The sequence below is a fragment of the Festucalex cinctus genome, chromosome 8, assembly GCF_051991245.1.
Source record: "Festucalex cinctus isolate MCC-2025b chromosome 8, RoL_Fcin_1.0, whole genome shotgun sequence".
NCBI classification, from domain to species: Eukaryota; Metazoa; Chordata; class Actinopteri; order Syngnathiformes; family Syngnathidae; genus Festucalex; species Festucalex cinctus.
In genome coordinates this window covers 30,154,603-30,167,165 of record NC_135418.1, presented here as the reverse complement: position 1 = coordinate 30,167,165, position 12,563 = coordinate 30,154,603, and the positions used below count along the sequence as shown (strand labels likewise).

The 12,563-nt window shown below is 40.7% G+C and overlaps 2 protein-coding genes across 8 annotated transcripts in view; both read left to right on the top strand.

Moving 5' to 3' along the window:
* The window catches only part of LOC144024555 (plasma membrane calcium-transporting ATPase 1-like), a 71,227-nt gene extending 64,964 nt beyond the window's left edge, over window positions 1-6,263 (top strand). For 5 of the 7 annotated variants that reach the window (XM_077530941.1, XM_077530945.1, XM_077530940.1 and 2 more), the window contains one exon: window positions 420-6,263. In XM_077530941.1, the coding sequence (XP_077387067.1) occupies window positions 420-653 (234 nt within the window). In that variant the 3' untranslated portion in view covers window positions 654-6,263. The remainder of the gene's footprint in view (window positions 1-419) is intronic. The other 2 variants (XM_077530944.1, XM_077530942.1) reach the window with 1 other exon arrangement.
* Window positions 6,264-9,539: 3,276 nt separating this feature from the next.
* pth4 (parathyroid hormone 4) lies at window positions 9,540-12,304 on the top strand. Its single transcript, XM_077530133.1, has 3 exons — window positions 9,540-9,999; window positions 10,823-10,920; window positions 11,184-12,304. The coding sequence occupies exons 2-3, from the start codon at window positions 10,832-10,834 to the stop codon at window positions 11,431-11,433; spliced, it is 339 nt and encodes a 112-aa protein (XP_077386259.1). The 5' UTR covers window positions 9,540-9,999; window positions 10,823-10,831; the 3' UTR covers window positions 11,434-12,304.
* Window positions 12,305-12,563: the final 259 nt, after the last annotated feature.

The following is a 12,563-nucleotide window of genomic DNA, read 5'->3' as shown; positions in this document are numbered from 1 at the left end:
TGACTTGTGTGGGATAACGTAAAGAAAGTTTGAAATGTTAGCAGGTTAACGGTTTAGCTTCCAGTTAATCAGCATTAGCAGCTATATGTTACACAGGTGTTAATTTTAAATTGGACGTTAGCATCTTAGCCTTAAATTGAGCATGTTAGCGTGTTAGCTTTAAAGTAAGCACATTAGCAAATACGATTGAACTCCATTCTTATTTTTATCCTGTTAGAAATAAGCCAAAATCCAAATAATCCACATGTATTTTGTTATGTTTGGATTGTCACCGTTTTGTAGTTGTGCTGTGTCACGTTTGTCCACGTTTCCCATCAGCCCCCCCAACCAACCAAAACATCCCACCCTTGAAGAGCAAAACTCACCAAAACGCTCGCTCACGTCTCTCATGACTCGTCTTGGTGTCTTTCCTTTCCCAGATTAAGGTGGTGAAAGCGTTCCGGAGCTCGTTGTACGAAGGTCTGCAGAGTCCGGCGTCGCGTAGCTCCATCCACAGCTTCATGGCCCATCCCGAGTTCGTCCCGCTCTCCGCGGAGGAGGCTCGCATCCCGACCATCGAAGAGTCCGGAGACGAGATCCAGACCCTCCCGGGAAGCTCCTCGCCTTCGCCCTCCTCCGCCACAGCGGGAGACGCCGCCACGTCATCCGCTTAACCTTCCTCAGCCCGCCTCCGTCCTCCTCCTACCTTCTTATCGTCACCCCCCCACACTCGTACGCAGGGGCAAAATACCTGCCACAACACGTTTCCGTTTTTTTTTTGTTTTTTTTAGCAGCAGAATCTTGTCATGAACAGCTTTAGTGGTTTGTTAGCAGCATGTGGCTAACAACAACAAAAAACAAGTTGTTAGCATATGGCTAACAACAAAAAGTCGCACTCATTTCCAACATTTTTTTTTTTCATCATCAGGTTTTTAAAGTTAGCGTGTTGTTAACTTGTGGCGAGAAACAACGTGTTAGCTTGTGGTTAACAAGTCAAGAAGATTCTTTGCCATTCCGAGACAAATACGGAAGAATTGACAGTAGTAAGTTGTTAGCTAAAAATAAGTCAAATACTCATTCCTGACATTTTTTTTTAGCAGCAAAAATTCCTCATCAGCCATTTTTTTTATGTTAGCAGGTTATCTGTTCGCTAGAACCAATAAAAAAAAAAGTTGTTAGCATGTGGCTAACAAGTCAAACATTCATTCCCGCCATTTTCTTTAGCAGCGAACTGTAGGCTTTCAATGTTAACAGGTTGTTAGCATGTGGCTAAAAACAGGTTGCTGGCATGTGGGTAACAAGTTGTTAGCATACAACTACCAACAAAAAGTCACACCCATTTCCAACATTTTTTTTTTTTTAACAACGAAAATTTCACATCGCATTTTTAAAGTTAGCGTGTTGTTAGCTTGTGGCGAGAAACAACGTGTTAGCTTGTGGTTAACAAGTCAAGATTCGTTTTCATTCCGAGACAAATACGGAAGAATTGACAGTAGTAAGTTGTTAGCTAAAAATAAGTCAAATACTCATTCCTGACATCTTTTTTTTTTTAGCAGCAAAAATTCCTCATCAGCCATTTTTTTATCTTTTGGCTAGAACCAATAAAAAAAGTTGTGAGCATGTGCCTAAAACAAGTCAAGAAAATTCCTCCTCATTCCGCAACGCGTTTGGAAGAATTCCTCATCGTGGGTTGTGAGCCAAGTCAAAGACTCTTGCCCCAACACATTGGTGTGTTTTAGCATTAGCAGGTCATTAGCGTATGGCTAAAAACAATAACAAAGTCAAAACACTAACCCTGCGACTCAGAATTTGTTTCCGTTGGTCTTTTTTTTAACAATGAAAATTCCTTGTGAGCAGCTTTAGCGGCTTGTTAGCAGCATGTGGCTAGAAAGAACAAAACAACGAAAAAGCAGCACTGCATTTGACGAGTTAAAAAAAAAAAGTGCAGCGATCGTGTACATACGCTTCTGCTAAAGGCTAACAAATTTCTAGTTCTTATTTTTGTTTTAGGCATTTTGATTTTTGTTTGTTCATCCTTTAACGAATGTTCTTTGTTGTCACACTGCTACAGTCTTGAAAGAAAATCTTTTTCCTTGTTAGCGTCTCTTTTTTTTTTTTTTTTTTTTTTTTTTTCTTTTTGCGGTTTGCATGTGGAAAGACGGAATGTTTACAATGAAAATTGCGGTGGGCGATCTGATAGGAAAAAGGGGGAGGGGCCCGTTGGGTTTTGTTAGTTTGTTGCATGATGTGTTTTATCCGTTGTCACGTCGCATGCTAACTTTGGAATGAATATTTGGGAATTTTGTTCCGGTGCTCGCCGACACATCCACTTCCTGTCTGTAGCTGTTGACGACAGCTAGCGTGCTAGCGTGGCTGGGATCGGCTTCGCCAACAATGTGCTAGTTGTCGCCGATCAAAGTCATCACAAGTGCTAGTTTAGCATGTTGGCATGCTTTTTTCAAAATCAAACCTATTAGCATGCGAGCGAAACGTTCAGAGTGGTAGTTTAAAGTCATCAAACATGTTAGCTTACTAATCTTAAACGAGTGTTTAAAAGCAAACGCGAGTATGCTAGTTGAGTCATCAAACGTTACAATGTGCTCGTTTGAACTCAAATATGTTTGCGAGTCGCAATATGGAGCCATTTTGAAGTCAAAACACAACAGCATGCTAGTTTTAGGTCACCCAACACGCTACTTTAAAATCAGACATTTTTAGACACGTTAGAGCAGAATAGGCGGTTCAGAAAATGGATGGATAGTTTAAGTCACGCGTCAAATAGTCAAACACAGAAACGGGTCATTGCACTAGTTGAAAGTAAAACATGTTAGCGACATTGCGCTAGTGAAAAGATAGACGTCTATTCATGCTACTTTAACATCAAACAAGTTAGCAAAATCTCGCTGGATTGAAAGTTATCAGACACGTTAGCTCAACGATTTGTCAGATGTTTTAGTGACATTGCGCTAGTTTTAAGTCAAACATTTAGAGTCTACATTTAACTCCGACATGTTGGAAAAAAATTTCACCTATCATTTTAGGGTTCTAGTTTAGATCCAACCTGTTAGCAATGTCACGCTATCAAACATTTTTGAGTGGTAGTTAAAATATTTTTGCTCGTGGTGTTGTGCTAGTCCAAAGTAAAAGATCTCAGCCATGCTAGCATGTTAGCTCACTCGTTTTAAATCAAACACGTTAGCAACATTGCAGTTTTTTTATTATTATTATTATTATCATTCAAGCACATTCACAACCACATGCTAGGTTAAAGTAACCAAATAGTTTTAGTTCAGACACATTAGAGACGTAGCAGCAGTAGTAGTATTACGAACGTTAGCCAGATCATGCTAGTTGAAAGCATCAAATGTGTTAGCATGCTAGTTTTTATGTGAAACGTGCTTGACATTTTGCTATTTTGAAGTGAAACATGTTAGTCACATGCACTAGTTCAAATGTGAGCATGTGAAAAGTAACATGACTGACAACGTGCTCTTTCGAAGTCAAACATGCTAGCCAAATCGCGCTGGTTGAAAGCCATCAACAAAACATAACAGCGTTTTTTTTGTTTGTTTTTTTTTTATAAAAGTCGAAGCACTGTGCCAGTTCAGAGTTGAACATGTTCGTCTGCTAGTCATAAAGTCAGGTTAGCGACGACGACGCGCGAGTTCAAAGTGGAATGTGTTAGCCACATCCCGCTAGTTGCAAGCCATGAAGAGCGCTAGTCAATCAAATGGCGTCGACGTCAAAAGTTTCCCGGTATAGCTGACAGGAAGTCGACGTTTCGGTAAACACGGTCGGCCATATTTGCGTGTTAAAAGGACAAAATGTCTTGTGTTGTTTTTATTTTCCACCCCTCCCTCCCCGATTTGTCAATATCTGTGGACACAAACTGAAATCGGCCGTGACGAGAAGCGAGAAGGACTCCTGCCATGTTTGTGTCTGAGGTGGATAGCTTTGTTTTTTTTCTATATAATACAGAGCCATATTCACTCGAGCCAGGTTGTTTTGTTTTTGGGGTTTTTTTCTCTGGACTTTCGGCCCATAATAAGCAAAAGAAAAAAACTTGGTCGTCACTGCCGCCAGAGTCTCTCCACGGACCTGTACGATGTTTACATGAAGAGATTCCCGCTCATTTCCTCCCCCCGCCCCCAACTTCCTGCTTGATGGCACTGCGGGCGGGGGAAGTCTCTCTTTGCATGCGTTTCATATCAGAATGTGTTGCTCATTTTTTTTACGACTCTTGTGTATTTTTATATTCACGACTTTTTAATATTTTGGAGGATATGTAAGTCATCAGTGACGCTCCATCCATGACGTCTTTGTTAGTTTGTCCCGCCCCCCCCAGCGCTCCCTTTGATGTTATTGCCGCGTGTGTGTTGCCATGGTTACCACAACACACTAACACACGCCCATAAGTGACTTGTTTACTTCCCGCTTGGTCGGAATCCCGACATTCCGATTGGCTGCTGTCCCGCTTCAGGAGCCGACCCGGAGGACCCCCGAATGGCGTCGCCGCGGCAACACGCGCATCCTAAACATCACCTTGACGACAGCGCATGGAGGAACTCCACACATCATTGCCATGGCGACAGCATCTCCGCCGAGTATACAAACTTTGTGCCGCGGTGACGAGCGTCTTTGAAAGCGTATCACTACGGCAACGTGTCACCATGGTGACCGCATCATTGGGATCTTCGACCACATCGCCATAGCAACGAAAGCATCTTCGTTGCCGCCATGCCAAGAACATAAAAAAAATAAAATACAATAAAAAAATCAAGCCATCGCCATGGTGACAGCATCTTGTAAAATCCCAAACATCACCATGACGACCGCATCTCGAGTGCGCAACAGTGTCGCCGCAGCAACGGAAGCGTCTTGCCAACCTCCAAACATCGCCATGACAACAGCATCTTGAGGAACACCAAACGGCGCTGCCACGGCAACAGAAGCACCTCGCCAACTTCCGAACGACACCGTGGCGACGGTAACTTTAGGGATGCCAAAACAGCGGCGTTGCCACTGCAACAGAATCATCATCTCGCCATACAGCATCTCTGTGGCAATGAGCATTTTTAAACATCGCCATGGCGATGTCTCAAGACTTGCGTCAAAGCGGGTTGGAGCCTGGGGCGGGACACCTTTTCGGCGGCCATTTTACATGGACAAGAACTCCCGTGTGTGTGTGTTTTTTTTTTTTTTTCAAATATCAGCCCCCCCTTGCAGGAGGTACCATGTAAATAAAACATCACAATAGTAATCGTCATGACCCGGCATAGCTTTAAAAAAAAAAAAAAAAAAAAAAAAAAAAATGTCCTGCCAAAGTTCAGATTTTTTTTTTCTTTTCTTTTTTTGTTCTTGTCCTGCCCGCCATACCAAACAAGGGCACCCATCGTGTTGGACTTGCTTGCCTCGTTAAAAAAAAAAAAAAAAAAAATTCGGATGAGACTGGAAAATTCCATGAACGTGATTGATTTATCCGCATCCGGCACAGAGAAGAAATCTGCCTTTTCTCAAAAAAAATAACTTTTCTATGTCACATCCATATATTTATATCTAGTATGTGTGTCCATACATATACAGCATATATATATATATATTAGATGTAAATATATAGATACATTCTCAAGTTGATGGCAAAAAAAAGACTTTTGTTTTCCGTGCTAATGATGCTAACGATGCTAAAATGATGACGATCTAATAGGTGCGTGATGGTCGTGATTTTTGTCTTTTTTTTTGTTTTGTTTTTTATATACGGCATAATCATTTGTGTGGCTTGCATGACATATAATATTACCTACCCACAATTTTTTGGTGGTTTTGAAAAGCAATATGTCCGACCTGGTGCGATTTGGTCGCCTCGTGTTCCGTGTCGCCTCGAGCCATTTCTTCCTGTCCCCGCGCCTCAAAAACACAAACATACACGCAAAAAAGAAAAAAAAAAACAACAGTAAGTGCATTTGGATCCAATTAAGTGTTGAGTGTTCAATGTCGTGTGTTGTGCATGTTTTTTCGTACGGAATGGAACATCCCAAATGTTGACTTGTTTTCACCGCCAATCCCGAGCAGACAAACGACAACATTCCGTCATTCCGCCTCGTCGTCTCCGGCTCGATTGGAGGACGACAGTTTGACGCTCGACCAATCACTGTCCGCCAAAGAAAAAAAAAAAAGCAATCAGAATGTTTCGCTGACTTATACGAGACAAATCAACATTTGACCGGATGAATCGGAAGACGCCATGCTTGCTTCAAATAATCATTCAAATAAACATTTTCAAATAATTTGGTTTGCTTGTTTTTTGAGAAGAAAAACACAATTACGAGATTAAAATCTGATTTGGATCAAGATCAAGAATGACAAATTTTCTGTTCGTCGTAAACGTAAATCGAGAGGAACATCGGATTTTGTCAACATAATTTGTTAGAGGAAAAAAAAAAAAACTCAAAAAAGGTTTTTAAGTTCATCTGTCCTCCCAAAAAATGTCAAAATACAAATTTTATGTAAAAGTTTGTTGTTTCTGTTTCATGTTTGAAGAATTCTTAAGAAAAAAAAATAGTAATTGCCATAATTTGTATTTTAAAATATGTTCAACAAGAATTATAATTCTACCAAAAATTGCAAATAATTTAAAGTCTTGACTACATTACAAGATTAAATTGGGATTTTTTTTCTAGAAGGCTTTTTAAAGGAAACAAAAGTTCACAAAAAAATCTTAATTTTTATATATATTTTTAAGAATGGGCAAATAATTTTTCTTAGTTTGTTTTTATGCCCTGATTTAAAAAAATGGTGTGCAGAACAAAAAAAGAATCATTTTGAAAAATATATTTTAAAATACCTGATTTTTTTTTTTTTTTTCAATATAGTGCTTTATGTTTCTGTTTTCTTCCAGTATTGTCCTAAATAATGCTAAGCTAGCTCAGCTAACAGAACCACAAAACCGTCAAGCAAATGTTCCCCAATCAAATGTGCGTCATCACGCTGAGTGAATATTGTCACTTTTTTTTTTTTTGTATCAGTCATTCTGTCTTGTCATTGTTAGCGTGTGTTGCTATGTTAATGTGCTAACTCATCAATGCACTTTTCAGTCTGGTTTGACAAATTTTTTGTTCAGTTTCATAAGACATTCATCACAATCTTGCCTTTGGAAATTTCTTATGAATTGACCCGTACTAGCTCGCTAATTTACGATGGCTAAACGTGGCCGCCGAACGTGGTAACAGTCGTGCTAGCGTGTCGATGTTAGTTCATCGTAAGGCGCCAGGTTCAAAAGTGGTTAGTGGCGCTACGTTAGCGTGATAATGTGGCTAACTGACACACGTTGGGAGGGTTTGCGATTAGCGCGCTAATTTAAGATGGCTACAAAGGCCCAATAGGACTTGTGCTAGCATGTTGATTGTAACTCATCTCAACAATTTGACCCTTACTATGTTAGTTGGCATGCTAAAGTAATTAGCTGGTGCGTTTCGGGGGATTAGCGACGTACCCAGTGCTAGCGCCTAACCCTAATTGAAAGGAAATGCGACTAATGAATGTCAGGACAATTGTTCTGTTGTGTAGACGTTATCTTGGCTAAACTACGATGACTTAAAAGACATCGTTTTGACTTGGAGACACGTTTCAAACAACAGAAATGAGCTTTTTGCATACAAAATGGCCGATGCGGCCACATAACGTCCTTATTTGGTGGTCCGTTGCTTCCTGATTGTGTCCCATCATGTGATCGTTTCACCACTTCCTGTCTGCGATCGTCCATTTCCTGTTTGCTTGAATCTATGCAACACGACCACGTCCCGCCCCTCCGACGTCGAACACGCACGCACACGTTATCAATAATCACTCACATTCACACATAGTTCGACTGAGATGCCGTAAACATGCTCGCATCCATTCGGGCACAAGCGTACGCGCGCTCTTACACAAGAACAACAAGAACGTCCTCACATGTGCAAGTTTCCTTTGCTGTGTTGTTTGTGATTATGTGGAATGCTCGCTCGCTCTCTTGCTTTCTTACTCAGAAATCTCTCGGAAATTGTCATGTTTGAAAAAAAAGAAAGAAAAGATAATCAAGCGACTGACTTGTGTCATACACGTCCATGTATTATATATAAATATCTATAAATATATATACAAATCTATATACCGAAAATAAAGCCATTGGAATTTGAAATACCAGCTTCAGTTTTTTTCCCGCTTCACTGAAAGCATCTCACATTCACAAGCATGATCACACGTACACGAGTAGTGCAAACATTCATGTAAACAAAAACTCGTCACGTGCACTCGCACATGCAACAAGACGTCACAATGTCAATGGTGGCTTTTTACTGCCACCATGTGGCCATCCGACAGTATGGCCGAATCAAATCGACGCCGTTTTTGATGAATAGTTTGGTCATGATGGTCACATGAATGGACACGTGGATGGACAGACAGATGAATGGGTGAATGAAAGAATTGACAGATGGGTAGATGAATGGAAAGATGGACGAACAGACCATGTAGGCATCATGGCTGCACTGTCAAAAGAAAAATGCAGTTTTTTACGCTAAAATGTCCTCAGCTGTGGTAGCCGAAAGTGAACCGTTAAATTACGCTAACACATTTTCTACGTGTAGAGCTTTCCTCCGGCCACTAGAGGTCACTGGGGGATTACATTTATGAGTAAACGATTGTATTGACACGGTTGCTTTTACAATTAGAAAATGTACTTAATCCAAGATTTTACTGTTAAAACAAAGTTTTGATATTAAAACAAATGTTTTACCGTAAAATATACATTTAAAAATGCAATTTCTTTGGTAAAATATGGTAATAAAGCACTTCCCGACCTTCCAATGCCCTGAAAGTGCTTTGCATTTTGACTCCTCATCTGCTATTTAGGCATTAGCTCAAGCTAGCTCATGTATCTTTAGCTTTTTTTTTTTTTCTCCCCATCAGCCCCCCCATCTTTTCCATCCACCTCCAAGCAGTAATGGTAAGTGCATCATCGTACTTTTTTTAATGTATTTTAGATTTTTTTAATGTAAATATTGACTTTAATGGGGAAATTCGACTAAAGTCGAAATTCGGGTTACATCGCTAGCGTAGGAACGGAACTCTGACGTAACTCGAGGACGCCCTGTACTCTGCTACCACCTGCTGGTCGTTTTTTGTAATAACTACCATTGCTTTAAGCCACCTCTTCAGGTCAGAGGCTGCATCAAAACTTTCTGTATGCTCGAGCATAAAAACAATTGAAAAAAACATGTATAAATACGTTTTTGGTACCATGGCAATATTTAAAATAGAACGTTTTTATTCGTTTTTGGGAGCAAATGAGTTAGACGATGGATTGGATGATGCATTAAAGGATGGATGAAAACAGATGATGGCCGCCTGTCTACTCTGAAGCGTGTCGCGGTAAAAGAGGTTGCGAGGTCGCCCCCGCCACACCCATTGTTCCCTTCCCCGCCACGTCAGCGCTGGGAGTCAAACGATCGCGTTAAGCGCGTCCGACCGCCTCCGCAGGCGCATTGACGTCTTGACACGCGTGACCGACCGCCAGCTTGTTTGTTTGTTTGTTCATTCGCTCTTCTGCCTTCCTTTCACTTCCTGCTCTCTCCCGGCCCAAAATGGCGCCCGGCGGCCAAATGGCTCGCGCGCGGGCCCAAGATGGCTTCCGGTCGCCAACATTCCGGCAGGTGGGAAACCCAACCGTGCCGATGGGGCCCCGTCGTCACGGCGACCGCTCACTTGGGCTTCATTAGCCGCCGGGCATCTCCGGGCGACAAACACGTGGCGCTTCCTTTCATCGCCCGCTTCAAATGCGCGTCCGGGAATTGGTCACGTCCCGACATCCTCCCGTTGGATTAAAGCGCACAAGAGACACATCAAGGCAAACCGGATCCTCCTCTTCAAACAAACAACACATCTCGCGTGCACGTTAGCGCGTGCGTGTTGCGGCTGCTTTATAAAAAGGTCCTGGAGGTCGACATTTGGCAACGTTTCGTCCGAAGGAGCCGCTCGCCGCCTCACGTGAGTACAATTTCACTACTACATGGCACGTTTTCAAAAAAAGGACAGTTCAAGTTTGACAAAAATGTCCTCTTTTTTGTCCTCCTGCTCATTGTAAATCAGGGAAATTCAAAATATTACATATATAAAAATATACATTTTGATTTGACCGTGTCAAATGGAGAAAAAAAAAAATGTGACAGCAACAAAAACTTTAGATTTGGCAAGAAAGAAATGCTCAAGAATTTAAAGCAACTTAGTATTCAAATGTTTGCTTTATTTTTCCCTTAAGGTCACTATTATTTATTTTCTATAGGCAATTTCTGATTTTTCGTCATATTTTTTATTTTTCTTTTATCCCATTTTATAAATCCAATTGTGAGGAAAACAGAGGTCAAAATTCGACAACTGAACTGAAATGCAATTATTCTTTGATTTTTTGTAGGGGAGCACATTTTTACATTTGATTCCAGGTCGAAAGAAATAAAAAATGTATTTATGATTCTGACATGAAGTGAAATAAAAGTGTAGTTTTCAATTGTGTTAAATTGCGATGGAAATAGAATTGCAAATTCTTTAAATTGTCTCTTATTAAATCTTTTTTTTCTTACCTGAAATAATTCAGAAAATGTAAAAAAATAAATAAATTAAAAAAAGCACTTTGAAATTGCAATTTTTCTTTTCTTGTGTTAAACTGGTTTTCCTTTGCATATTATTTCAATATTTCAAAAATCTAAATTATTAGAAGTTGAAAAAAAAAATCAATTTTTACTATTTTTTTTGTGTGCAAATTTTTTGTCATAAAATCTCCGATTCAACGAATGATTTTGTCTTTTGCTATCAGAACTGGAAGATGCACGAGTGTCACGCACCCGTCCGGCGGCTGCTGGTCTTCATGCTCCTGCTGGTCCTCCCAACCGGACTCTGCGAGCAGAACCAGAGGTGACAGCGTTGCGCAATTGCGTGGTCACTTTAGAGCGCCTCGTTGTCTTGCCATGAATGTGCGCATGCACTTCACAGAGAGAAGGAGAAAAAGAGTCAGTGGGGGGGGGATAGTCTGACGTGACAGCCCAGAATGTGGACCGGACTTTGCACTGGTGTGGCTACTTACTTTAGAGCGCCTCGTTGTTGTCCACCAGCATGCGCAACAACAGCAAACGTTGATTTCCGCAGCTGATGCGTTTGTGTTTTCCTTGCGCTTGCAGTCGGCGAGCGGTCGCCGAGCACCAGCTGATGCACGACCGCGGCCGCAACATCCAGAGCCTCAAGCGGCTCATCTGGCTGTCGGGGGCCATGGAGGGGCTGCACACCGCCCGGACCCGCTCGCCGGCACCGCCGGGGCCCCTCCCGGGGCCTCTCGGGGCCGACGGCGACGCGGCCGCTACGGTGCGCGACCTCCTCGGAAACTTCTTCAACAATCCGTACGGGACACGGCAGGTCCAGCCGGACGCCTAAAAGCCGCTCGCGCCCGTCAAAACGTGACCGCTTGGGGCCACCCCGAAATCAAGGACAGCGGCTATCAAAAGTCTACACACCCCTGTGAGAAACACCAGGTTTTTGTGATATCAAAAATGACTTCAAAGGTTTTCCCACCTCAATCAAAATGAAATATTTTGTGGGATGTGACTGAATGCAGTTGCACAAGTGTGCACACCAGGTTATCATGTTGGGAATTTTTCATTTTTGTTAGTTTTGATTTCATTTGGAGTTTGTTTTGTTTAAATTTAGTTGGTTTTAATTAGTTTTCAAGGTGGTTCTGATCGTTTTTATTCGTTTTAGTTATTTAACAAATGCTTCATTTTAGTTGAGTTTGTTAGTTTCAGCATTAGTTTTAGTTTTTAAAAAATGTGTATTACTTGTGCGCAATATTTAAAAAAAAAAAAAACAGCATGGGAGCGACGTCATGTGAAGGTGCTTTTCTATTGGCTGCTGCTCGATGACGTCACTTGTGTGACACACTTTCAAAGGTCCTTATTCCGATTCATATAAAAAAAAAAAATCGACTTCAAATCAGATTTAAAATAAAATCATGCATTAATTACTGAAAACTAAAACGAAGGACATTTTTGCTAGAATTATAATTTTGGAAACATAAAATGTAGTTTCAGTTGGTTTTTGTTTTTTAAAAAGCATTTTGGTTTTTATTTTATTTCGTTAACGAAATTGTTTTTGGAATTTTAGTTTTGTCGTTTTAGTTCACTAAAATAACTTTGGTACACACCCTCTTAACTATTCATGTAAAATTAAAAGTGCAACAGTTAATTGACTATCAAATTATTTGATGGTATTTTGATCACAGATTAATTAACTTGAGCTCTTTTTTTTTTTTTTAAACTTAAAATTGTCCAAATCCTCTAATTTCATGATTTATTCTCTAATTTCTGTAGTCCTTCATGAGAGCATTTGGATTGTCTTATTATCGTCTCCACTTATTTTCTGATGAGTTAGCAGTAACGGAATTAGAATCCGTTCATGGAAAAGTTTCATGATGGAATCAATTGTTCTGTTGTTGATTGTCTATATTAATTGAAGACAGTTTTGTATAAAGTACCTGAAAGTGGCGCCCAAGTAAAAGTATAATGTAT

Excerpts from the sequence above, each read along its gene's own strand:
- pth4 (XM_077530133.1), top strand. The coding sequence starts at position 10,832 with ATGCACGAGTGTCACGCACCCGTCCGGCGGCTGCTGGTCTTCATGCTC. Across the intron at positions 10,921-11,183 it reads CTCTGCGAGCAGAACCAGAG|TCGGCGAGCGGTCGCCGAGC; the intron begins GTGACAGCGTTG and ends TTGCGCTTGCAG.